General features: G+C 44.1%; 1 protein-coding gene across 14 annotated transcripts in view; it reads left to right on the top strand.

Annotated features, from left to right (window-relative positions):
* Positions 1-27,228, top strand: part of MAP4 (microtubule associated protein 4) — a 170,785-nt gene that overhangs the window by 94,011 nt on the left and 49,546 nt on the right. For 9 of the 14 annotated variants that reach the window (XM_055803557.1, XM_055803551.1, XM_055803558.1 and 6 more), the window contains 9 exons: positions 7,656-7,787; positions 11,798-11,908; positions 12,505-12,633; positions 14,209-14,274; positions 15,581-15,721; positions 17,501-18,658; positions 19,758-19,901; positions 20,720-20,890; positions 22,035-26,393. In XM_055803557.1, coding sequence (XP_055659532.1) covers positions 7,656-7,787; positions 11,798-11,908; positions 12,505-12,633; positions 14,209-14,274; positions 15,581-15,721; positions 17,501-18,658; positions 19,758-19,901; positions 20,720-20,890; positions 22,035-26,393 — 6,411 coding nt within the window. Of the gene's footprint in view, positions 1-628; positions 917-7,655; positions 7,788-11,797; positions 11,909-12,504; positions 12,634-14,208; positions 14,275-15,580; positions 15,722-17,500; positions 18,659-19,757; positions 19,902-20,719; positions 20,891-22,034; positions 26,394-27,228 lie in introns of those variants that run through there. The other 5 variants (XM_055803562.1, XM_055803560.1, XM_055803559.1 and 2 more) reach the window with 4 other exon arrangements.

Raw genomic sequence — 27,228 nt, 5'->3', positions numbered from 1 at the left:
CGTGGTGGGAGTTGGAAGTTGCTCGTGTCGGTGACTCTCCGTAGCAGCCTGCTGAGCGCAGCTGTGCAGAGCAGAGCCTCACGCAGAGACTGAGTGCTACCAAAACAGCTCCAAATCTCATGCAGAATATAAAAAATATGCATGTTGCCAAACTTGCTTTCTAACAATGCTTCTTAAAGTTCCTTGTAAAGGTGGTAGTATACCATACTCTGCAGAGGAGGTATGGACTTAGTGTCTTTTGAGATTGCTGAGAATTTATTGCAGGGCATGGCTTGTTCTGCCGACTGGCAAAACTGTCGGTCTTGGTGGCGATTTCAGCAACACAAACTTGGCATCCATTTAAGATACTAAACCAGTGCAGTGATCTGGTCAAATTAGCTTTAAGATCGGCTATATGAATGAAACTCTTAAGCTTCTCTTTTTCTGTTTGCTTGACTTGGTGCTGGCAGGGACATCTCACGGCTGCAGACTCATTAATTTTGAAGATACTTGACCTCTAGCTAGAGATCTGGTCGGTGACCTATCAAGATTAGCATCTCCTGCAGCGAAAAGGCTTTATCATGGTAATCCCCTACTAAGAGTGCTCCTTGCTGGAAGTTCACTGTGTGATGTCCTGCATGTTAGTGGGTACAGATATTTTTTTCTTCCAGAGGTCTGAGCACAGTAGGCTGTCCGTGTTGGGAGCGTCGGTGTTGTAGGTTGTCAAAAGTGCTGTTTTGTATGGATTAGCTTCTGAATTGGTTTATGTGACCGAGCTGATCTTTGCAGAGCAAATGATAAAACAAACAAATCGACGCTGTCAGCAGCCCTACTAAATGTTTTGTGCTCTTTCTCGGGAACCTGCTGTGGGATCAGTTCAGGGAAGGTGCTACTTGCATGGGATCCATATTTTTACTTTCAGAAGCAACTTTGCTTTGTAAGTATGTTGTTAATGGTATTTTTTCTTTAAGCAAACTTTGTAAGCTGTAATCCTACGTTGGTTTATATTATCAACAGTCGTAACCGGATTTTCAACTATCAGCAAGCTTTAATGCTTGCTAAAATTACTTTCCAGGTTTGTGGGATCTGTCAAATTTACATTTTGTGTTAAGTACACTATCTGCTGCTGAAACATATTGATAGGTGCTTTCAGAATCTATTATCGTAAGAGTTTGGCTAGTCATTTTTGTTTGCTTTTATGTCTTTTATTTGTAGATCACATATAGACTGTGTTTTTTAGGAGGGTCTGCAGAACTGGGTTTGGAACTGAAAAATCCTCTTTTTCTACAGTCCTTGGGACTGTGTTTCTGAGATCATGTTTCTCATGTTCCACCAAACTTGTTTGGATAAGGAGGAACGGAGTATTGGGATGGGATGGGGACGGCACAGAAGCTGGAAGTGTCTACTTTCTAGCTGTATGGCCCGTAGTGTTGAAAGACACTTGGACTGGGAATAGCAAGGGGTTTTTTGCTAACGCTTACTCTGATACAGCAATCTTTGTTCTCTGCTTGCATTGTCCCTGGCACTTGCATGGTGAAGATCAGCTTAAGCAGAGGCACGTCGCTGGCAGAGGGGAATGAGCGGCTGCTCTGGTCTCGGGAGCCTTGTGCCTGCTCCTGACCCGGCTGCCTCGGGCACCCGACTGGGTTCCTTCTTACGTCGTTTTTTCTGCTGGAAAGCAATGGTGGGTTTGTTCTGGTTGGGTTTTTTTTGTTTGGTTGGTTGGTTTGGTTTGGGTTTTTTTTTGTTTTTTTATTGATTAGCATATGTTATGAAAATATGCAAGTCTTTTTATAGTTCTGATGATTTGACAGAGGCAATTTTGGATCCTCTTTTTTTTTTTTGGATCCTTTTTTTTTTTGGATTTTGCTTTTGGATCCTCTTTCCACCTGGCTTTTAGGGCTTTTGCTAGAGCTAAAGATTTGCAAATAGCAATGCAGTTTTGCCCAGCGGTTATAGCAATTTGATTTCATCTGATGTTGGATGTAAATGTTTCCCTTTACACTTCTTATTTTTCTGCTGCCTTACTGTCCTGCTCATTCCTTTTCCAGCAAGGTGTATGGCTGAGGGAGATTTCCCATCCCTTTATTTAAAGGCACGAATGCAACCTGTCCACTGTAAAAAAAAAAAAAAAAAAAAAAGTAGAGGTTTTACTTGTTGTATACTTCTGGCTTGCTTCTGGTTCGCTGGGACCCTAATTTTATGTTCTTCCCCTGTGAGGATCTATTAATAATGGCAATATACCATTTTTGTGGTCTAGTATTTGTATTTGTGGTCTAGTATTAACAGATTTAGTTAAAATATTTGGATTTCAGTCAATGTGTGCTGTACAGTTGATCAGGCTTAGCGTGGGTCCAATCCAAACATCAGTTACATTCATCTTTGAGAAAGTTCACGTCAAATTTTTTTAACTGCTCTCAAGCCTCTTCCTTGCACTGACAAGGACATTCACAGTCTTCTGGGTTTTTTGCTTTAAATGGAGTTTTATAGACAAACAAATGACAGGCTTCTGTCTGGAAGAATTTACAATAGAACATAATTAAATCCCTTGCTATCCTGTACCACAAATAATTGTAAATAATAATGTCTCTTGACACACGTAGTGGCACTTTATCTTCAAAGTACTTTGCAAATCTAAACAATCATTGTCTGTCTTAATAAAATATTTTCTGCTTAAATTGTCACCTTTAACCTACCCTCAGAGTCAGCGATCAGCTAGCCTTACCTAGGCTGCATTCTGCTGAATGTGAGGGGTGATCGCCTTCACACGTTCCCTCTCCTGCGTGCTGCTTGTGCACAGTTGCACCCCGTCCTGTGCCCAGAGGAAGCAGAGCTGCCATAAAGCCAGGCCTGGGGAGCTTCTGTGTCCTCTCTGGTGAGGGTCCTGCACCCGGGTTGGGGCAGTGCCAAGCCCAAACACCGGCTGGGTGACAATGGGTTGGGAGCAGCCCTGAGGAGAGGGACTGGGGGTGCTGGTGGGCGAGAAGCTGGACGTGACCCGGCCACGTGCGCTCGCAGCCCAGAAAGCCCCCCGTGCCCTGGGCTGCATCCCCAGCAGCGTGGCCGCCGGGGCGAGGGAGGGGGCTCTGCCCCTCTGCCCCGCTCTGCTGAGACCCCCCTGCAGCGCCGCCTCCAGCTCCGGGGCCCCCAGCATAAGGAGGGCACGGACCTGTTGGAGCGGGGCCAGAGGAGGCCACGGAGATGGCCAGAGGGCTGGAGCCCCTCTGCTGTGCAGCCAGGCTGGGAGCGCTGGGGCTGTTCAGCCCGGAGAAGGGAAGGCTCCTGGAGACCCTGGAGCACCTTCCAGCACCCAAAGGGGCCGGCGAGGACGCTGGGGAGGGGCTTTTCCCAAGGGCCTGCAGCGCCAGGACAAGGGGGAACGGCTTTGCGCTGAGAGAGGGCAGACGGAGATCAGAGCTGAGGGAGAAATCCTTCCCTGTGAGGGCGGCGAGGCGCCGGCACGGGCTGCCCAGAGCAGCTGTGGGTGCCCCAGCCCTGGCAGTGCCCAAGGCCAGGCTGGACGGGGCTGGGAGCCACCGGGGCTGGGGGAAGGGGGCCCTGCGCGTGGCAGGGGTGGGACTGGGGGGGTTTTAAGGGCCCTTCAACCCAAACCATTCTGGGATTCCAAGTCAACCATGTCAAATGTAGTCATTTAGCAGAATAATAGCTAAAAGCCACTGGCAGAAAAGCACTGTCCGCCTGCCAAATCAGCACTGCTTTTGGGTGCTTGTGGCATCTGCAGGATTGTAGCACAAGAGGTAGGAATAATTCTGCTGATGGTCAGAAACTGAATTTATTCAAACGCTATTCTTCAGTGCTTTCTCTTGGTGGTGTTTACATGGAAGCGAAGTAGTAGAAGATCTTGTGTTTACTAGAATTATACTTTGAATCACCATTCTCTGACCCTCAGAGTGCATATAAGGGTAAAAAATAAATGCATTTTATTTTTATTTAGTTGGATTACAGTCTGAATAGGAACTCTTCCACTATTGCGAACTTCTGTTAGAACATAATATTGTTTCCTGTAGTTAGTGCTCATCTTGTCATGGTGTGTCAGTACCCAGCCTGGGGCTGGTAGGCAGCGTTCTCTGCATTTTGAATTTCAGTAGGAAAAAACCCATGTTTCCAGCAAGTTACTTGTTCAGTTGTTTCTTGTGGGACACTCAAGTTCAAACACTGGTGCCACGAGCCATCCTGTGAATAGCCTGTCTCATTTCCCTTTGAAGATCCAGTTCCTTTTTGCTCACCGCAGCCACAGCATGGCACATCTGGTACAACATTGTTCAGCCCCCTTGGAAATGGAGCACAGCTGGGACATCCCTGTCCAGGGCACCTTGGAGCTGGAAGCACCCAAGCACAGGGCTTTGGCCAGAGCAGGAAGACAAGCTGGGGTGCAGCGTGGGCTGGGAGAGCCCGTGTCCCACTGCCCGCCAACGGAGCCCAGCTGCTGGTAACTGAATCCTGGTGACACCATTGCTGCCTCCCTCTGAATTTAGGTAGAGAAATGCTACCCTAGTCCTCTGCCCTGTCTGTCACGCCACAGTTCATGTAATGCCTTGAAGGGAGTTAAAGCTCATTAATTCTTCTGCCTTTCCTGGGGATTATCTGTGAAGTCCCTGCTAAAGTGTATTGCTGCTAATGACTCAAAATAGGAATATGCAGACCGTCATATGCCTCTGACCTTGCAAAGTTTTAGACCCCAGGGACACTGCATGTCATTGAACTCCAGCGTTTAATTATGAGAAGTAGTATTTATGTACTAATCTGAGATTTTGCTGTGTTTCTAACTTAACTGAATCCTCTCCAGTTCTTGTAAAAACAAAATATCTGATCAAATTGCCGTAACCACTGATTGATTTGTACTGGTATTGTTTCATTATTTTGTGATGTAAACAGACCAAAAAAAGCACAAAAGACATCTTTCATCTTTCTTGCTTTCTCTCCCTTTATTATTATTAATAATTTTTACAGTCTCTCTGTGAATCTCTGTTCCACCTTGCTATGAATTCTCTGCAGCTAGCTGGTACCTCACCCTTCTAGAAAAGGCAGTGGTTGTTGCTTTTGTATACCAGCATTGTGTTTTTAATTATTGCTTCTGTTGTGTTCTTTCTGTGTGTTAACATTGGTTCTGCTTTTATTAACTGCAGTTTTGCACTGGATTAAGGGTCGTCTTCAGGGGTATGTTTTGAGGCACACTATCAATTTCCTTTACTGAGCTCCAGTCTTGCAAGTAATATTGTTAGCCTAAGTGAAGTTAAAAATATTAAAAACATAAAGAGGTGTATTGGCAAGAGCGCATAGCATATTCCATTGGGGAAGGAGAGAAAGAGTTGGTCTGAGAGAAAGAAAGAAAGAAAAAAAAATATTTTTTTGGAAACTGGAATCAGTTTGAAAGTCCAATATTGTCAATAGAAGAGTCGACAAATTCAGGTCTCTTAAAATGAAAATTAATCTTAAAAGTCATTAGTCTGGTTATTTGGTTTGAGCCTTGCCACTGCATTTGTCATATTTGAAAACTTTAGGACTTATGTTTTGGTCTCTTTCAAATGACTGCAGGATCTGGCAGTGTCTTTGAAAGCTGAAGTAATTGGGTGTTTTGCAGTAACAGCTGAGACTACGAGGGAGCTACAATAGAGTAGCCAGTATTGACACAGCTGTAGATCAGGATTTTTTGTGCATTAATTTTAAGTGTAAATCAAACTTTGTATTTATAGCTAGCTTTCATATGCTGTACTTATTGATACGTCTCTTATTTGCAAGGAGAGCTTAATTTATGCCTTAGTGCTTTTTCCTGTCCTAGCCATTACAACTAGCTGCTGCTTTTGCTTCACAGAATAGAATCACAGAAATGTTTGGGCTGGAATGTACCCGTAAAGGCCATCTAGTCCAACCCCCTGCAGTGAGCAGGGACATCTTCAACTAGATCAGGTCACTCAGAGCCCCGTCCAGCTTGTTTCCAGGGCTGGGGCATCAACCATCTCTCTGGGCAGCCTGTGCCAGTGTCTCACCACCCTCAGCATAAAAAAATTCTTCGTTGTGTCCAATCTAAATCTTTCCTCTTCTAGTTTGAAACCATTGCCCCTTGCTTGTCCTGTCGCTGCAGGTCCTGCTAAAAAGTCTATCCCCATCTTTCTTATAAACCCTCTTTAAGTATAGACAGGCTTCCATAAGGTCTCCAGGAGCCTTCCCTTCTCCGGGCTGAACAGCCCCAGCGCTCCCAGCCCGGCTGCACAGCAGAGGGGCTCCAGCCCTCTGGCCATCTCCGTGGCCTCCTCTGGCCCCGCTCCTATTCTGAGGACTCCAGAGCTGGGCACAGTACTGGGATTTAGAGGGCTGCAGCACTCTCAGGGACCTCTAAATCCCAGCCTCCCAGGACAGAGGTGAAATCCCCTTGTTCATGAAGATGTTGGTGCAGCTGGGGCTGTTGGCAGTGTTTTGTACGTCTGCGTATTGTGGCAGGAGTGTAGGGATGCTACAGACTCTTGTTTATCCACTAGTTCATCCCAAGGTGCCGTGCTGGGAGGAGTGAATAGGCTGGAACAAAGTGGAGATGTTATTAAAAACAGAAAGATTAAAAGGCACAGAAGGTGAGGAAGAGGAGAGCCCACAGTGTGTCTTAGTGCTGCTGCTGGAGGGTGTCTCAGTTCACAGCTGAGCTTTCTTGCTTTAGTTTTCTACATATCTTCTAGCTGCTTGTAAGGACTTCAGGAAGAGGCTAACCTGTATATTTTCAATATTCCTTGTGACAAACCTTATTTATGCAGTTTTATGTAGTCTAATTTCTTCTTTATTTCCATGCATTTTTCTGTGGGACATTTGTAGGCTGTGGAAGGTGCCTACCAAAGCTTTGGTAATAAAATACTTGACTCTACTAACGTCTCAAATTGCTGAAAGCTGTTAGTCTCAGTGCAGCTGTTTTTAACATGGGCAACAAAGAAAGATTAATGTTTTCCTTGGTCAGATACAAACCATCAGGTGTTTATGTGTTCAGAGAATTGTCTTTATTGTAAACTGGGGGAAGATTAGGTTTAAGTGTGAAATATAAAGGTACACAAATAAAGGCCTCTGAAGTATTTAGGGAAAAGTTATCACTTAAATGATTTGGAGTTTGTCTTCCTAGTAAAATAGAGAGCAAAACCATCCTGTGGGTACTGTATGTCTGTGGTGGTGCTAACATTTTTGTAAATATGGTCAGCTTTGGTGCATACGAGTTGATGCCTGAGCAGGAGAGTATGGGGCTTTGGCTTGCCCTCCTCCCCACTGTGACCTGATGAGCAAGTTGTGTTCAGCGTTTCTGTATTGACAGACAGGAAAGCTTCGCTACGCCTTGCAAGTTGAGGGTCGTTCCAGCTCTTACGTTAATGAAAAATCTCCCTAAAGATGAGTGTGAGGAGCTGGTGTGAATTGTGTGACATTTGAAAGCAGGACAGCACTCTGATGTGTGAGTCCATTCTTGATCTTACATGTGTATCAAGATGCAGAAATTCCCATTACTCTGTTTCTTATATTTGAAGAGTTGTATCAAAACAGGAACAAATGAATATTCATGGTCTCTGGTTTGGCTAACAGCTCATGTTACTGTTGGCCCCTGAATGTCATATCATGCCGTAACCTATTTTAAATATTTCAGTTTAATGTTTCACTTTTGACTGTGTCATTTTCTTCTCTAATCTCAGTATTCCCAGGAGAAATCATGGATGAAAAGCTGTCTTACAAAGAATTTCTCGATCGCAATGAGTCCTGGACGATGGACGACAGAGACCTGTGCTTTGAATCACAGCCCGTATTCAGACCCATGGAGATGGCTGGTATGACTGTATTAGTATTACTCATAAATCTGTAGCATCCGTTATTTCATCAGTTGTGTAGCACGATAGAGCCCTAGCCTGTCTATCCCTGAGGGTGGGTTTGTTCTCTTGCCTTGTACTCACGCCTGTGTTCTTCAGGATGTGTTGCTCTGTTTTCCTAAAAGGTGTGACATTTTGACACCAGCTACCTTAGCACATCAAGCCCCTAACGTGCCCTGGAGCACAGTCTACCTGGTTAAAAATAGAGTTGCTAGTCCGGCGTGTTAGAGCACATAGTGTGGGTGTGCAGATTTCCCCCTGACTTGGCTCACATGGTGATAACACTTTTTGGTTGACTCCCACAGTTTAACTGCTCTAGAGTGCTGTGGTTTTCAGTGCAAACCTTGCCAAAATTGTTGACAGCTAAAAGCCAGTCTTCCCTGGCTCTCAGAAATGCCAGTTCCAGCTGTCACGTAGCTGTGTCTGCAATGCAGGTCGGTCTGTTCCAGAGGCAGCCTGTGTAGCTGCTGACTCTCTTGAAAATTAGATGAACCTTGTGTAACTTGCTCCTGCAAAAAGATACCCTTTCACCCAACAACTTTCACCTAATTTTATCTCATTCTTGAGAAAGCTTATGGAAAATTACTTGCTAGCTCTTGGAGGGTATGAGAAATGGATGTGCTGCCCAGATTATAACAGGCAATAAACCTGGGAAAGATACTGGCTGGAACAAGATGAAACTTTTTTCTGTGTATATTCTTGAGCACTGTAGACCTGCTTACTAAATTATTTTCTTGGTATCTGAATCTCATGTTGACTAAGAGATTCTGTGAAGAAATTACATATTGTTACAGGAGTGAGCGACTGGAACAAAGAGTTGCTAGCTTCTAAAACACAGTTGTTGGATTTTTTCCTTCCCATTGTTTTGTTAGATGAAAGAATGGGATGTTGATGTAGTTGTGCTCAATAGCCAGATGACATACTTGTTGATTAGGAGCAATTTGCATACCTAGCCCACCACCCAGTATTCTTTTGGCCTGAAAAATGTGAATCTCTGGGTTATGGGTTGCATGAAACCACATTTCCTTAGGTTTTGTGTCTTCAGAGTACCTTGCGCACCTGTATGTGCATAAGGTACCGTGTATGCTTTGGTATGAAAGTATTCTTCCATACTGCTCTGTGTCAGCAAGAGATTCTGCCTAGAGGTTAGTCAATTCCCATAACTGAGCAGAGGCATCAGAGGGGATAGACAAGCTTTAATGACTTGTCAGCAGAAGGAGAAAAATATGAACAGCAGACTTGGAAAAGTCTATGGGTTTATTAAATATTTTTATACACACGCTTTGGGAAACAGTACGATGATTTCCCTCCCAAGGAGAGAATTCGCTGGTCAGTGGTGTAACCGGTCTCCTGACCAGCATTGCTGTAATTCCTTGTTCCTAGGTGAGAAACATGGGAAATGCCAGCTCTGCCACTTCTGTGGGCAGCTGAAAGAGTGTTTGAGTCTGCTCTGGGCTTTGCTGTTGTATGTTACAAACACTGTGTTGGGATCTGGCAGCGGCACCCAACCCTATTAAAGTAACAGTTGTGAGCAAAACTGTACATATCTATTTTACACACTGTCTGTAATGAAGGGCTTGTTTTTAAAATGTTACTGTAATGTAGAATGAATAAAACTCAAAGATGATCTAATTGCTTGCGAGCTTTGAAGGTGCTGCAAAGCCCTTAATCACAAGTGTGTCATGATTTATTACTGTAACTACAGGTAAATATCTAAGCATGAAGAGCTCCTATTTAAGCGATCTGCAGTAATATGCTTCTCTTAGCCCCCCATCATTGGCAAATCGGAACTACGTCTCTGAACAGCGAAGGATACTAGTGTCGGTGGAAGCGAGTTAAAAAGAAACTTCCGTAAATGTTTTATTGATCTTGCCTCCAGCTGTCTAGAAGCAGTGCTTCCAGATTCTTAACAAATGTCTGGCTTCATAATATTCTAAACAACCTGCACATTTTCAGCAAGTAGAGAATTACTATAAGGGATCACTTCAGGCAAGAACTGGTACTTCCCTGAACTGGCTGTATCCCATCCATACCGTTCATCCTTACCCACCTGCCTTTCCGTTTCAGCTGCAGTGTGTTTTGCTAGAAGCATCACCTTGTCAGCAGCAGAGGAGCATCGCTACCAGTCACAAAACCCTAAACCCTGAGTAGGGCACAGGCCCACTTCAAGTCTGTGGAGGGTCTTTGGAGATGGGAAACAAAAGTTCAGCCATAACTCCTTCCACTTCTCCCCATTCTCCCTCTGCAGCAGAGATGGGCTTTAATCTGGGTCGCACATTTTTGCCACATCATCTAACGGCTGGACAAAGAGGGTAGATCATCAGCATCTCTTTTAGTTTTTAAATTGGTTTCAGTCATGATGCTTTTTTGTGGGTTTGGGGGGGTTTTGGTGGGTTTTTTTGGTTGGTTTTGTTTTTTGGTTTTTGTTTTTTTTTAATTGGAATAAAGGCAGTTTAAGCTTGGTAATATGGTTCTAAACAGCTTGAAATTAAAATTTCCTACAATTTACTCTGAAGCAAGACATTTTCTTGGCATCTTAAATAGTCTGATGGATTTATAGAAGAGTTCATGCAGCTCACCTGATCTTGACATCTTGGAGCACTGTGGGTATGTGAACATTTGAAGTTTGGCCGTCATCCCCACAGATAGCATGCCTGACATAAAAATGAATAGCAGCCTTCAACTGTTTTAGCAACTTTATTTTTTAAATAAAAATTAAAGTTTTAACAACTTTAATTGTGCTTAACCGGAAGAAATCTGTGCAGTGTCTGAAAATTGGTGTGTGGCAGCCATTTCAGGAACAGAAAGTTCCTCACCTCCTGGGTAATGCCACATGTGAGAGAGTCATGAGAAATGTCACTCGTCTGCAAGAGGCCGCTTCAGTCGAAACCTCTTGTTGCTTGGCTGTGCCTGTCTGGAGGGAAATGCGATGGATATCTGGCATAAGCCAGCAAGATGTGTTGGGAATTATTGATCATAAAACACATCCAAAGGTTTGTACACTACAGGATAACTTGAGAGAGGAATGGGATGTTACATTTCCTTTCCCTTGCAGTGTTTTGCCCTTGATGGCTATGGTACAGTGACTAACTCATGGGAGGGTCATCTTCTCTTTGTTTTATTCTGTCAGTGAGGTCACCTATCTGCTCTCTGACTTGCATTTCAGCAAGTAATCCACCTTAAAAAAGCCAGCACGGGACTTCTCTCGTCCCATCTGGTTTGAATGCCCATGGTGATTACTTGAGGGGAAAGGAGATGTGTGCACACAAAAAATAAAACTTGCAGAAAAGGAATTTTCTCTTGGTGCATCCTCAGCTGCTGGATACTATCTTTTGCAGATGGTATTGATATATCCACTTAAAACATGGTCCAAAAGCAAAGCAAAGCTAATGCACCTTAGACAAACCGAAGCTGACACCAGACAACATGCAAACATGGACGGAAGATCCTGAGAGCCCCACCAGTGCGTCTGGTCTGGAACTAAGGGCGAAGGCTGCTCACCTGCCCGGGACACGGGGAAATGTGTTATTTTGCTCTCTGGCTCGTCACTTGGTTAAAACACTGGCCCATCAGTCAGTTTATACTGCTATATTGTTCTGGGGAGGAGAGCATGCAGCTTACAGAGGCCTTCCTGGGTCTGCTCAGGAGCTCAGCCATTGTTCCTGGCTCCAGGTAGTTGTGTGTCCCCCAGGTCAGGAGCAGATGCTTCCTCCTTGAGAGGAGGAGACAGGTTCTCCATGCAAAGGTCATAATCTAAACTTTAGTCAGTTTTCCCTAGGAAGCAGTTTTACTGTTGAGCATAAATTCTGATTATTCTGAGGTGTTTGCCCCTGGTAAATAATGCTGCAGCTTTTCCTCCGAAGTCCGGTGGTGGGGTCCGGTGCAGCTTCTTCTTGTTTTTTTAAATCATCTCACTGCACCGTTTCTTCCTCCTGTGTGGTGACGCTGGCCTCGTTTTTGTCTCCTGCCAGACCCCTTCAGCACGCACAGAGGGGAGAATCTGCCTGACTTACTGTTCCCTACTGACATGAAGAATGTGCCACTGTTTACAGACCATGTTGATGCTTCCAGAGACATCCATGGTGAGTTCCTCCTCGGCATTTGTCCCTGATAGTCAGTGTTTGCTGTGTTCTCTGTTGACTTTCATGTGCTGGAAATTATTAAACTGATAAGTTCACAGATTATATAATTAATTTTTTTTTTCTTTTTGTGCCTAAAGCCATTCCAATAGCTACTTCCAGGAAGGTTCTTTGAAGTGAAGGCAGAAGGAAATAGGACAACTAGACAAGTTGAGTTAAAGCAGGCATGACTGATGGCTCTTGTCTTCATGGGTAGAACCTGAATAGACATGAACTTTGTTCATAAAGTGGTCCTCAGTTTTTGGACTATTGGAGTTTAAGTGGTTATTTAACAAAAGAATTCACGGGAGCAGAAGCAGAAAGCAAAAGGGAAATAATTTGCCAGTGTTTAATGTCTTATACCTTGTTGAAAAGTATATGTACACAGATAATTTACAGTGCAGTTTGTAAAGAAAAGCTGAGAGGGTTGCTTACAGACTTTATCTAAACTGCTTGTGTGCAGAACAGAAGTTTATTTTCCAAGTGTATAGATGTCAAAATTTAGAGGGGAGTCATTAGGGCTAGTGTGGTGATTAATGAATGGCCTTCTATTTCATTAGCACCACATGGATCTGTGCTGGTACCTGAACAACCTTTCTTGGGGCCCCTGTATTCTCCTGCAGAGGCTCTAGATCCATCAGCCTTCATGGGCCTGGATTCAACTGCAGATTTTCTGCAAGCTGAAGAAGGTAAGAAACAGGTGTTTCGCTGTTACTGTCTGCCTTGGTAGCTGGAAAATCTCAGTTTACTAGTCCTAAAGAATCTTTACTTTGATACATAAAATGAGTCAAGATTAGAAGGTATCCTATTCACAGTGATGATTGGTGGTTCATTGTGAATGTTCTGAAGATGTCAGGAGATCATGGAATGGTTGAGGTTGGAAGGAGACAGAGGTCATCTTCCAGATGTTACGGTTAGATGAGTGGGTGGTGAGGTGCGCTGAGAACTGGCTGAATGGCAGAGCTCAGAGAGCTGTGATCGGCGGTGCAGGGCCTAGCTGGAGGCCTGGGGCTCCCCAGGGTCACTGCTGGGTCTGGTCTTGTTCAGCTTATTCATCGATGACCTGGATGAGGGGACAGTGTGCCCTCCGCAAGTTTGCTGATGGTACAGAACAGGGAGGAGTGGCTGGTACCCCTACCCCAGAGGCTGCGCTGCCGTTCAGCCAGACCTGGGTAGGCTGGAGCTGGGCAGAGGGGATCTCATGGAGTCCAACCAAGGCCAGTGTAAGGTCCTGCTCCTGGGGAGGGACAGCCCCAGGCACCAGCACGGGCTGGGGGCGACTGCTGGGGGGCAGCTCTGTGGAGAAGGGCCTGGGGGTGCTGGTGGGCAGCAAGTCGCCCATGAGCCTACAGTGTGCTCTCGTGGCCAAGGGGCCAGCAGGACCCTGGGGTGTGTGAGGAGGAGTGTGACCAGCAGATCAAGGAAAGTTATCCTCCCTCTCTGCTCTGCCCTGGTGAGGCCATGTCTGCAGCGCTGTGTCCAGTGCTGGGCTCCCCAGTTCCAGAAAGACAGGGAGCTACTGGAGAGGGGCCAGCAGAGGGCTACAAAGATGATGGGGGCAGGAGAATCTGCCCTATGAGGTGGACCTGTTCACCCTGGAGAAGAGAAGGCTGAGGGGACCTTATCAGTGTCTACAAATACCTTAAGGGTGAGTGCCAGGAGGACGGGGCCAGGCTCCTGCCAGGGGTGCCCAGCGGCAGGACAAGGGGCAGCGGGCACAGGCTGCACCACAGGCAGCTCCTGCGGAACCTGGGGACAAACTTCTTTCCCCGGAGGGTGCCGGGCGCTGGCACAGGCTGCCCGGAGAGGCTGTGGGGTCTCCTTCTCTGGAGCCATCCCAACCCGCCGGGACGTGGCTCTGTGCAGCCTGCCCTGGGAGAGCTGCTTCAGCAGGGGGGTGGGCTGGGGGGGCTCCAGGGGGCCCTTCCAGCCCCGGCCAGGCTGCGATTCTGCAATCTTGTGATCTTGCCTACCCCCTGCTCAGGCAGGGCCACCTAGAGCCAGCTGCCCAGAAACACTGAGGGAAGAACCTGCTCGCTTGGGCCCTGGGGTCAGTGCTGGTTATGGCTCTTCTCTGATGCAAGCTTTCACTAGCTGTAATCACAGAAGAATGTGATGCTCTGGTACCGTTCTTAAAGGGAACTGAAATGTTTCCTGAGAATGAGCTCATAAAACAGCAGAGTCAATATCTTCAACTGAAAAAATAGAGCTGTGTTGGTGTCAGTGGCAGGACTAAATGTGTTTGTTTTCCATGATGCCTGAAGAACATTGGATGGGAGCTCAGCATGATGTGAAGGGACCAGATGCCTCTTTCTTTGTTGAGCCACCAGGTAAAAATATTTTTCACTTGATCTGCAGGAATTGTCTATAGAAAGTTTTGCACAGCAGAAGCAGAGCATTGTCTGCCTTTTCCAAGAAACACAAGGCTGTAATGAAGTGGGACCTGACCAAGAAAAACACTTGTTTCTGATTCTCAAATCAGTTTAATACAGAAGTATGTGTTTTAGAGAGATGCTACTTAACGCACGTTTTCTGGTTTAGTGCTGTTAAGGGGTGGGGAGAACCCTGCAATTTATAGACTGTTTTATTTAGGGTAACAAATTTAATATATGCAGTTCCAAGACCAAGCGTCAGTAGATATCAGCGGCATGCCCTTTTTGGGGCATATCGTGTAGCAAGGCTTTAATTGACTGAAAGCATGCCCTTTTCATGGGTTTTGGGGATTGAATTAAGTTAGCAGATGTAGATGTGTGAAAAAAAATAAATAAAGTAAGTTCAGCAGCAAGCTGTGTGGATTCCAGACTGTGTCTCCATTCTGTGCATCTCCGTTATAGTGAAGATACCTTCATTTCCAGTTGGGATGTGTGTTCAAGTATTACTTGACACTAAAATAATAAATAGGATGAATAAAATTTACTCTTGAAAAGAAGCTTTGAAACTTTACTGCTGTCAAGGATTCTAATTTTTGTACACATCCAAAGTCAAATTTGTCGACTTGAGTGACAAGTCAGAGCACTCGAGTTCACTGCTTTTAAGGGTCAGTGCAGCTGAGGGCACCAACAAACATAATTTTGGCTCATGTGTAATGAACAGAATTGTAAACTAAATTCTAATTGCAAACCTGTGTATTTCTGTCCAATTACCTTTAGATTCTGGTTACAGTTAAATCTTTGAAGCTCCATTGGAACATGATTCCGTGGTGGCTGCATGTATATTACTATATTTGATCCTTAATGGGATCTTCATTGTTGATTTTGGTGAACAAGCTAAGAAGAGAGCAGTTTAACATTGCTTCTGGGTAGAAAGTGGTTCTGGAGCTGGTGGCCCTGCTGGGGCTCAGGGTAGAGCTGGAGTGCTTTGTAACTGAATGTTCCTCAGCTTCTCTCAAGACACAAGTGTTTTCCTAGGTACTGCGCGAATTAATTTTCTGAAAAGTGGTGATAAAAACTGATTCTGTTTTTGTCCGACCCAACTGGGATGCTGAAGTGGGGGAGCTTACTCATCAAGGCTGCTGCTGCACAGAGCACAGACCAGGCAGTGCCTTGAGAGGGTGATTCACATCCTGGCAGCTCCAGAAGAGAAGGCTGTTTGCTAAGATCTTTGAGTACTAAATGAAACTTAATTTTGTATGCCCAGTGTCCTCCACCATGACAGAAGCAATAAAGGTGAATTTGCCGGAAAGCCCCATGGCAGCGGCTCCTGGTTTCGTTCCTACTGCAGTAGCAGCACCCCCAGGAGAGGCTGATGCTGCTGGTGGACCTAAAGGTGTGGCATCAGGTAAAGTTGCTCCAGTCTAAAGACTGGTGCTGGGTTCAAGCCCCTCACGAGCCACCATATAATGGTGGAAAGACATGGGATTGCCTCTTCTGAAGGAAGCACAGCAAGGTGTTAACAAATCCCGTTGTGGCTAAAGGCTTACGATACCTGAATTGTGTTGGTGAAAAATAGCAAGTCTGTGTGACTTTTCAGCTCTTGTCACAGCCTAGTAACTGATTTAATGATTCTTTAATTTCTCAAAATTTTAGCTCCAGAAAATTAAGGTGTGTCAAGAACATGGTTGTACCGTGAGTCTGATACTGTATATAAATACCTTAAAAACTCTGTTTTAAAGAATCTTTAAAACAGACAGTTTTTAAGATGTTTATGGATACCATCAGACTCTTTGTACATTTTTGTACCAGTCTTTTATCCGGTTTCTTTGTGTTAATTCCAGTACATGCCATGATTCACCAGGGAGCATCCATACCACTTATAATATATATCTATTTACTGTCTTACTTTTCTGTAAAATCACAATCTTTAAATTGTGTTTTGGAGACGATCATGATAATTACTTTTAAAAAAAAAGGCAAAACCAAATGAGGGGTAGTGCATAATGGATCTTTTTGGTTTGGTTCACTGGAATATTGGTTTTATCTAAATGGATCCTGAAGTGCTCTTTTAGAAGGGAATTTTCCCATTTTTCTGATTTCTTTCCTTTTTCAGTTTAGGTATCTAATTTAAGATTTAATATATTTTCCATTGTTTGGGGAGGATATTTTTAGATGTAACTCAAACAATCAGTGGACATTTTTGGTTTTTTTAGCATCTACTCAGCAACATGTCTGAGATGTTCAGGTCACTGTGCTGCATTACACAGAGCATGGGTAGTGCTTGGGGCTCTTGAAATTAATAGCTGCAGAAGAGAATTCTAGTGCTTCCAGCTTTTGATAATTTGTAAAAAATTGCCTCTAGACAGCTGAAATATTAAACTAAAACTGACTGAAAAAACTCCTTTAAGGGCATTTTATGAAAACGCTAACAAATGCAGTGGTTTGATTGTACTGTGAGCTAACAAATGTTATTTTAAAACCACAGTTCAGTGTTTAGTAGATATGTAAAAAATGAACGAGGCCAACTTGGGCACGAAAGAATAAAGGGCAGCTGGTGATTCACTGGATGGCAGTCTTTTGTGTCAAGAGTGCCGGTGCTCCTGCTCTGGTTGCACCATCATACCACCCATGAACAGCATAAACAGTATTTAAAATGAAGTATGTATGGCTCTGGAATGTTTCAGGAATGTTTCACGTGCTGTTGGAAAACACAGCTGGGCTTACAAAGGTGACACCAAAAGTCTTTGTGTCCTGCTATATAGGAAAACCCCCTTCTTATGATTCCTATATAGATTCTGTTGGACTGCGTTGCTCCTCACAGTGGATCCAGCAGCTCTGGTCTCTTGCCAGCTGTGTAGCATCACGTAGTTTTTAAAGCAAAACAATGCATCTTTTGGCTGATGTGTGTTAGGAGCAGGCAGATGTCTGACACTGTAGTCAAAGATACAAAACAAGGCACGCAAAGCTGTAGTAGGAAAAGCACTTGGGTGCTTGAGGAGTGTTATAAAGACTAGTTAGTACAACTTGAGTGCACTGGCATAAGGTGGGGAATAGGTGATGCTGAAAGACAAGAAGATAAGACAGGGAGTGAAAGCCCCATTTTATCTAGCCGTAAAACTGCACTGTTGGGTGTTTACATTCTGTATTTTTTCGTTGATTTCTGTGATCTGTGTTTCTGTAACAGATTCAGCGTGTGTTCCTGCCTCGGATGTCATGTCTGTTTCTGCAGAAAAAGCTGGGTCCATCCTTGCAGAAGACACCAAGCCGCCTGGAGCTCTGGATGCTGGATTTGCACCTCCAGCCAAAGCCAGCCCTCTTCTGGATGTTGCGTTTGCTTCTGCACCAGAAGCCAAACCTCCTAATGCTGTCAATGATGCATCCGTCCCAGCGGCAGATACTGGCTTCAGCCCAGCAGCAGGTGCCATGTCCCATTATACTATGGATTTGGAGTTTGCCCCAGCAGAAGATGCAGGGTTTGCCCCAGCAGCAGATGTGGAATCTCACCATGCGATGGATTTCTCATTTGCCCCAGCAGCAGATACTGAATCTCCTCATGCTATGGATTCTGAGTTTGCCCCAGCAGCAGATACTGAATCTCCTCATGCTATGGATTCTGAGTTTGCCCCAGCAGCAGATACTGAATCTCCTCATGCTATGGATTCTGAGTTTGCCCCAGCAACAGATACTAAATCTCCTCATGCTATGGATTCTGAGTTTGCCCCAGCAACAGATACTAAATCTCCTCATGCTATGGATTCTGAGTTTGCCCCAGCAACAGATACTAAATCTCCTCATGCTATGGATTCTGAGTTTGCCCCAGCAACAGATACTAAATCTCCTCATGCTATGGATTCTGAGTTTGCCCCAGCAACAGATACTAAATCTCCTCATGCTATGGATTCTGAGTTTGCCCCAGCAACAGATACTAAATCTCCTCATGCTATGGATTCTGAGTTTGCCCCAGCAACAGATACTAAATCTCCTCATGCTATGGATTCTGAGTTTGCCCCAGCAACAGATACTAAATCTCCTCATGCTATGGATTCTGAGTTTGCCCCAGCAACAGATACTAAATCTCCTCATGCTATGGATTCTGAGTTTGCCCCAGCAACAGATGCAGAGTTTGCCCCAGCAGCAGAAGTCAACCACCATCATGCTATGGATTCTGGGTTTGCTGCTGTAGCAGAAGCCAAGCCTCCTTCCACCATAGATTCCAGGTTTGCCTCTGCAGAAGCTAAGTCTGTCCCTGCAGCTGACACCAAGAGTGTTGCATCTGAAGAGCTGATGACGTCTAAGTCTTCTCTTGAGCAAGACAAGTCACCCTTCGACAAGCCTCTTGCAGGTGAGTATGTATGCCTGAAAGCTTTGTTCGGGCTTGAAGTAGGAAGGCAAGTGGTGGGAGAAGGCCACTGTAAGTTGGCGTAGCGCTAGCAGCAACACTGCCAGTAGCGCGTAGTGATGGCTACACAGATGCACAATTGTTGTAAGACTGTCAACTAAAAAGCATATTTTTTAGTAGTTAAGATTATGATATGCCTTGCACAAAACATCTTAAGTAGAGCTCAGTTCTGCTGTCAAGATACAGAGGAATTGCTTCATGAGGATTTTTCACTTGTAAAACATAAAACTAGAATATCTTAATGATGATTTTTTTTACTTGACATTCTTAGCAGTGATTATGTTTTTACAACAGCTATAGAGACATTTTAGTTCATCCTATTAGTACTTATTTTTGTACTGCTATCATCCTCTGTATGTGTTCAGTTTATACTGAAATCTCCAACAGATCCTGTAGAACGGTGTTTTCAAACAAAGTTTCTTATCTTGAAAATGGTTTCTGAATAGACTGATAGGCTTTGTTGATAATTTTGTGACATTTCCTTGGAACGACTACAGGTGTTGAAGTGGTGAGGTGGGCGATTTCATTTTTCCATGTGGTGGACAGAAGATTTGCTGTGCTGTGTAGATTTCTCAAAGGACACTCTCCTTTCAAAGAGAAAATTGCTGTCTAATTATAGCAAATAGTTCTGGGCAGAGGCGGTATGTGTGGATTGATTGCAGGAAGAGTTGGAGCGAGATATTTTCTTTCTTACCTTCTAAAACTCTTTAGTTTAATGATAAGAGTAAATTTCAGAAGTGAGAAGTTTTAACAAAAACCCCCTCTATTAGAATGTAGTAACTGAGAGGCACAGGTGGATGAACGAAAGAGTGAACGCCAGGCAATAGAGGAAAGATGTGCTTTAGCAGAATACTTAGGCTTTCAGGAGGGGAAAGCTGGTAGAAAGTGATCTGAAAAACAGATTACCACTGTTTTGAAAGTGAGGAAAACTTTTAGTTTCTTGTGGAAGATAATAATTAGGTGAGGAATTGTTTTTTACCTTGATTAATGTAATCTAAGTTAAAAACAATACGCATTTTTATTCTTTACCTTCCATTTGCAGAAGCAACTGCAAATGTAGAACAAGAATCAAAAGTCCCAGAAGCTTGCGTTGGTCTTCTAGAAAAAGCTGAAGACAGCCGACCACCTCCCAGCCACCATGAAGAGCATCTTCCAGAACAGACAAACCATATTTCAGAGCCTGCAGGTGAGGAATGCCAACCACAATACAAAACTGGAGCCAGCACTTTGCTATCAGCTAATTCTCCCCCACCACCTAAGTTCTTTCTCACTGCCACTGTTCTCCAGTCCTTAGCAATGAAAAAGCAACAAAGGTTTAATTTCAAGAAGGTTATTAGTGCATGCTAACATGGGCACTGTTATAAATAGATGTAAATAGATATAAATAGATAACATTTGAAATTGCTATTCTTTAACTCGTCTTTTTCTTCCTCATTGTACCAATGTCTGTCATAATTTTTATTCCTATTTAAAATTGAAATAACATTAATTACATGTAGGACTGTTCTTTAACATAATTATGTCTTACAAATTAAAACTTACAGAATTATGTGTAGGATTTTTGTAGTATCTGCTTGAATGTATTCAAAGGTATATATGAATACTAGATGATTAGCATTAGACAGGGACTCCAGACTGATAATGGAGTATATTCTGGATTTGTATTCCAAGGGGAAGCTAGTATAGTCTGAATTTGGTTAATTACAAAGATGAAGATAAAAAAAAACCCAAACCAAACCCCAAACCTTCATCCTGTGCTTAAGCCCCAGGAAAGTCTTTGCTTCATGTTCTACCTCCACCTTGGCATGTCTGCCAAAATATAAAATTGCTGCTTAAAATGGGATTGTGAGGAGATAACACGTAGTAGACTGCCATATCTTATAGACTTCATTCCTATTAAAAATAAAATAAGACCTATACCCTTTCCAGTGGCTTGCTTTTAAACTGCAGGTTGCTTGCATTCGTAAGAACTGAAGCATTCTGTTCGTCTTTTTCATATTTCAGTTCCAGTAGAAGCAAAAGAAGCTGTTTCACTAGAAAATAAAGACCTCCTTCCGGAAAAATCTGTTACTGCTGTGGATGTGACCGTTACAGAGAAACAAAAGGAGGCGGCTGAACACAACCATGTCCAACATGCAGAACCTCAGCAAGAAAAAGCCCTGCAGGAGCCCACAGGTAGAATATAAATAATAATTCAGTTTTAGAATGGAAATATCCTTTGTGAACTATTCACCTTTTCCTACTGACTGCATTGCCACTTGAGCAAGCAGAAATCTTTTTTGCACCAAGCAGCTGTGTGGTTCTTTGCATTCATTGGTGATTCTGTTTGCACTTTGCCTCTTATCTCTGCCCTCTTAAATACTCTTTTCCCCTCACCAAACTAAGAGCCTAAATATGTGTGCTACTAGTACTTTATCACTGGGACTAGCTTATTTCTTTTCTGCTGTAGGTTTTGAAAGCTCACCATCTTTTTGCTGTTACTGCTAGCTTTTTATTTTGGGTTTAAAAAGGACCATTAATTCTTATTACAATACTCCTAGTGAAGACCTCCTTCTAAATTGAGTTTTGTAATTACCAAAGGAAAACGTAATTTTTTTCCTGCTCCACTAACACAGCCTCTCTGATGAGCTGTGATTGCTTACACTTGTGACTGGAGGCTGATTTGTGGGCCAGGGCTAACTGACAAATGACTGATGCTCTCTCTGAAATCAGTGGCTTGTAGCTAAGGAAACCTAGCACTGCTGATAACCGAGTACAGCAACTGACTTTGGTACAGAGGTTCTGCCTTCCACTGCTTCACCGTGGGTGCTGTGGGAAACTTGGCTCTTTTGCTCCCTCTTCCCCATTATGCCCCTTTTCTCTTCCCCGGTCTCATCTTTCCGCTAAACTTCTATTTTCACATTTTGGAAGGATGCCAGCTAGAGATATAAAAAGCCTGTCTGTTATCTTGTCTTGCTAAGACAAAATGGATCCTTAATGCATTTTTAAAAAGCTATAGCATGTCCTTACAAGAACTGTTGGTTTTTTGGTGGGGTAGGAGCATGTATCAGGAATTACTATATTTTTAAATAGCATTGACCTATTTATCAGTAGTAGTTGAAATAGGTGGTGCGGATAAATGTCTATCCCAGCCTTACCGAGGTGGTTTTAGAATTAGTGTGGTATCAGTGCTGGGAAATTCTGTCTATATGAATGTATGGAATGTTTTAGATGTCTAAAATCACATATATATAGTGTGTGTATATAGATATACTTTTTTTTTTTTTTTGTATGAAGCAAATAGTTGCTTTGATGTTTGAGCAGGCTTCCTGTATTCCAGGTCTACCTACTGCACAAATAAGGCAAGCTAACAAATCAAGTGAACGCAGGTTTGGCAGAGCAAAACCTGCACCAGTGCCCATTACAGATGTACCAGAGGAACGTCTAATAGGTATCCCACAACAGAAGAGTACTGACCCAAAAGTAGACCCCTGTTCTGTAGTGGAACTCAGATGTGTTGCTGGAACATCCCCTCGCAGTAGGTTTTCACATAAGAAGGCGACTGAGCAGCCATCTGGTGTGCTGTCGGAGTCTGTGGAGAGCTGCGGAGATCTGCCAAGGGAGAGCTGGGATTTGGAAGGTTCTCTGGCCATTGTGAAGAAAAAGAAAAAGAAACCAAAACAAAAGAGAAACCAGCTGCCAAGAACAATGGAGTTCTGGGATGAAAATGTAACAGTCTCAAAAGCTCCTAGAAACTCTCCGTTTGCTGCTGAATTGCGAAAACCAGATGCGTGTCCTGTAATGCCTGCTGAAACTCACAGAGAGCAGTCAGTTGCCTCAGGAAGCAGAGCTTCAGGTATGCCAAAGGATGCTAAAATAACAACTGGAAGTCCTATCCTGGGTGAACAAAATGCCTTCTCAGTGCCAGCACCAGGACAGCAGGCCCCAAAGCCCAGTGCACCGTTAGAATCTGTGTTGGATGCAAAAAATGGGGTTGTCATGAAAACAGAAGAAACGAGAGATGGTAGTTTGATGCTGCAATCTAAAGGCAAAAGAAAAGAAGTTCCCGTGGAGCAGGTAGGCAAGACTAAGGTGGGGGAATCTGTTACAGCAAAGGGGCCAATCAAGCCTATGGAGAAAGATTTTCTTGATAAAAATGAGAAGAGGGAGTATAAGGAGTCAAAAAGTGCTGACCTGATGGCACCTCTTTCAGAAGCGATCCATCTAAGCAAAGTGGAAGCTGCTTTACAGACCAAACCTTCAGAATTGCTCCTTTCTGATAAAGATAATGAGGCTAAATGCATATCTCCCAGGCGTGAGGCATTCAGTGACACTGTCCATCCTGAGCTTCAGACTTCCAGTGGATCACTGGAAGCAGCAGCAAAGGAAGGAGGTAGTTGTGAAAAAAGCAAAGGGGTTGAAAATGAAGCCTGCAAACAGCCTGCTGTTCTAGAGGCTGCAGCGCGGTTGGACAAGCTTCCTAACGAGCCAGAGGCAGCCGATGAAGCTAAAACCATGTCCTTGGATAAGTGCATGGCCATTGACTTTAGTACTTCAGGGGGGGTATTGAAGACCCCAACAGATACTACTAAAATGCCTGTTACACCATTAGTTGTACCAAAACCTAAGGAAGTTACTGCTTTGCAAAACAGAAAGGCTGATGGTTTTTCAGAGCAGCCATTTCTTCTGTCGGATAAATCTGATGCAACCAAACTTCCCACCTCCGCTGAAGCAGTGGGCAGAATGATGGTAGCAGATTCCCCTGATAAAAACAAAGGGAAAGGATTTATTGCGTTAGAGCAGCAGACTGGAAAAGATCCCAATATTGCATATGGGATGGACAGACCTAAAAAAAAGCGTGGTGAAGGGAAAGTAAAAAAAATAAAAAGCTTCTCAGAGCAGATTATGTTTTCGGAGGATCTAAGCGAACCTACTGGTGGAGTGAGGACAGGTGAGGTGATAAAAGAAATAGCTTACCCGGATAAAGGCAGAGGTTTTGCTTCTAGAGGACATCCATCAGTAAGCATTACACATGCATATCCTGCAGACGAGCCAAAAAAGAGAAGTAGTGATGGAAGAAGTAAAAAAGGTGACAAAAGTTTTTTCCAGCAGCCTTTTCTTGACAATAAGATGGATCCAAGTAGTTTTCCTGAAATAATTGATAAAACTAAGGAAGTCAGTGATAAAGGCAGAGAGAGGGGCTGTATTACTGCTGAGTGTTTTAGGGAGAATACACCAGATATAACTAAAACACAAAGGCCAATTGAACTGGTAACAGAGGAGCCTAAAGAAAACACTGGGGAAAAGGAAATAGCTGATTTGGGTGCTTTAGACCAACCATTCCTGCAGGAGAGTAGGAGAGAGGCAGCAAAACATCTTGCTATGGCTGGCCCACTCAGCCAAACAAAAGAGGTTGATTTGGTTAATAAAGGCAGAGAGGCTGGAATTATCTCTGCAGGTGAATCAGTTGTGGTAAATTCTGATGCAACACTGGTGGCAGACAAACCTAGGAAGAGGTGTAGTGATGGGAAACAAAAAAGTCCTTTGGGGCCGGCAGCTGTCTTGGATGCTGAGGTGGAAACAAGCAATCTTCCGAGCAAAGATAAGGTGGCTGGAAGCACAAAAGACAGGACCTTTGGTAAAGATCCCGTGTCTGGTTTTGAAAAAGAGCTTTTGCTGGAGAATCAGGCAGGTATAACCAAAAAGGTGCTGGAAAAGCCTGAAATACAGTGTGGCAATAGAAGTTTCTCTAATCAGCCAATTCTTCCAGGTCGTGAGACAGTAGAGCCAGAAATAGTCAACACTAAAGAAACTTGGCCCAAGAGTAAAGGTAGGGAGCTAGGTACACCCGAGCCTCTCCCAGAGCACAGGAGAGACGCAGCCGTAGCACATAGCCCAACCAAGGAACCGGTGATGGAGAAGCCCAAGAAAAAAAGCAGAGATGTGAAAGGCAAAAAGGCTGAAAATAGTCTTGAGCATCCTGCTGCACTGGGTCCAGGTAACGCCCCTGCAGTAGGTGAACAGGTGGGAAATATTAATCAAATTCAGCCTTTTGATAAAGGCAAAGAGACTAGTTCCGGTACTTTAGCAAGTCTGCTAGATGACTTAACTGATACTACTAAAGTGCAAGCTCCTGCTAGTCCTCCAGAGCCAGAAAAATCACACGCAAGTAGTAAAGACAAATGCAAAAAGACGGAGGCTAACTTACAGCAGCCATTTCTTCTGGAGCATAAAGCAGGTGCGGAACTGTTTCCTCCTTGTAACGTGGAGGTAACTGACAAACCTGAGGCAGAAGCTCCTGCTCCGTGCAGGGAGGTGGGTAGACTCGCTATCCTAGAGCGTCCAGCAGCGGCAGCTCACGCTCAGGCTGCAGTAACTGATAGATCTAAAAAGAGGGGTTATGATGGAAGCAGTAAAAAGGCTAAAAATGCCCCTGAACAGCCTGTTTTTCCAGAGACAAAACCAAAGAGGACTGAAGTGCAGCCTCCCAGGGGATCTGAGATGGCATATGGAATGGAAGACATGGATTTTGTTGATGAAAACAGAAATATTAAAAACTTTCCTACTGGCCCTCAAATGCTTTGGAATAATAAAGGAAGCCACTTTGAACCCTTTGCTCAGACTGCAGTAACTGGCCCCAGTAACACCGGTGATGTTTCTCCTGGCTTCCCAAAGCAGGCAGATGAGGCTGCAAGAAGTGAGGGGCTTCCTCCTTCTGAAGCAGTAGCAGAGAAAAGCAGCAAAGAGCCCGGAGCTGGTGCTAAGAAGGAAATACAGACGCAGAAATCTTGTGAGCAACCGATCAATCTGGGGCACAAAGAGCCTGGAAAAGAGATTTCAAAGAAAGATGGTAAAACCAAAGGGACTGGTTCCCAGGATAGCAGTGAGGCAGGGAAACCACTTTCTTTGGATCATTCAGTTAAATGGGACATTAAATCAAAGAAGGACGAAGTTCACCTTTCTCCTGGGGCAAAGGTGGGTGATAAAGAAGTAAGAACCACTGATAAAAAGCACAACACTGACAACACTTCCTCAGACCTTCCTCAGAAGGTGGCAGATTCAAAAAACAGACCAGCTCCTGTAGATGCCAAAGGGACAGAGAAACCAGAAGCAACCATCTCTTTTGGAGAGAAGGCCACTGGGTGCATTTCCCCAGAACTTGCAGTGACACCAGAGAGCAAAGCAGAAGCAACTGTGCCGCGGGCTGTGGCAGAAGCGTCGATGGAGAATAAAGCTGAAGGGGCTGAGCTGGATGGAGGCAAGAAGAATGAGCAGAGCTCGCTGAAGTGCTTGGGCAGTTTGGACAATAAAGCGACTGAAGCAGAGGCTGCAGGTTTAAACCCGACAGCTGCCCAGACAACCAAAATTGGTCCTGAAGGTGACCATAAAGGTCATCCTCAGCCTGCAGAAGAGGATGCTGCTTCCGCTGGGGAAGCTCACCTGAAGGATGCTGCGGCGTTGAAGACTGAAGTAGATAAACCTCAAGATGCAACTAAAGAAAAAGAAGAAGAATGTGAACAAAAAGCCGTGAAGGAGGCAAAGAAAGAGAGAGTTAAAGCAGCAGAACAGATAAAAGGCTACATGAGACCCACAAAGGCAAGAGGGGTGCCGACTCTGCCAGCCAGGTCTGCTGCTCCAGACACAGAGAAACAAAGGCAGCTGAAACCCACTGGTATGAGCCGGCAGAGGCAAGAAAAAGGTGTGTGTTTGCGGTTTGAGCTCGCAGCAGTAATCCAGACAGCTTGTGTGCAGGACCTTGCTGTTTGTCAGTGCATTGGCATGAATACATAATTGTTAATCCTATGTGGCACAAGCGAGTGTGGCATGACTGGTTTTTTGGCTGATCTTAAAAGGCTGCTAGTTCTGCTTGCCTGTCTCACAGTGCTAATTCCCAGAGTTTGAAGGATTGACAGCTTGGTCTAAGTTCCAGGTCCCTTGATTTTTTTCAATTATTATTTTTTAAGATTTAATTTGACATATACATCATAGAATATTTAAGTAAACTTGCACTTCTTGGTGTTCAGTTATATTAGCTTCTTGTCATCTGGGACTGAAAGTGACCTTCATCTGCAGTGCCACGGTGAATCATCGGGATCACTGAATAGCACTGCATGCCACTGGCGGGCAGGGAGCGGAGTGTTCCTGTGGTAGGAAATGTTCTGGATCGCTGTCGCGTTGCAGGGTTTGGTTTTAATCCTACCTCAGGCTAACTGCAACCACCTACTTTTCCTCCTGCAGTTGGTTAATGACTGTATTTTAAGCTACCTTGAACTGCTAAGTCTACAGAATGTGCTTCCTTCTAGAATAATCACCTTTACTAAAGCAGAGTTGTAACAAAACAATAACGGGACTGACTCTGATTCTAAGATTCTCTCTGTAGTGAGGCAATGGATGGACTGGTAAGCGTTTTGGACTGTTTACCCTAGCTGTTGTCTGGGGAACAAGATCACTGTGCTCATAGGAAATGAGATGGATTAATGTAATAGAATTTAATGATGTTCATAGGAATTGTGAAATGGGGAATGTAGTATGGA

This window comes from Falco peregrinus, chromosome 5 (assembly GCF_023634155.1).
Source record: "Falco peregrinus isolate bFalPer1 chromosome 5, bFalPer1.pri, whole genome shotgun sequence".
Lineage (NCBI taxonomy): Eukaryota > Metazoa > Chordata > Aves > Falconiformes > Falconidae > Falco > Falco peregrinus.
Note: the sequence above shows the minus strand (reverse complement) of the source record. Positions and strands in the feature narration are given on the sequence as shown.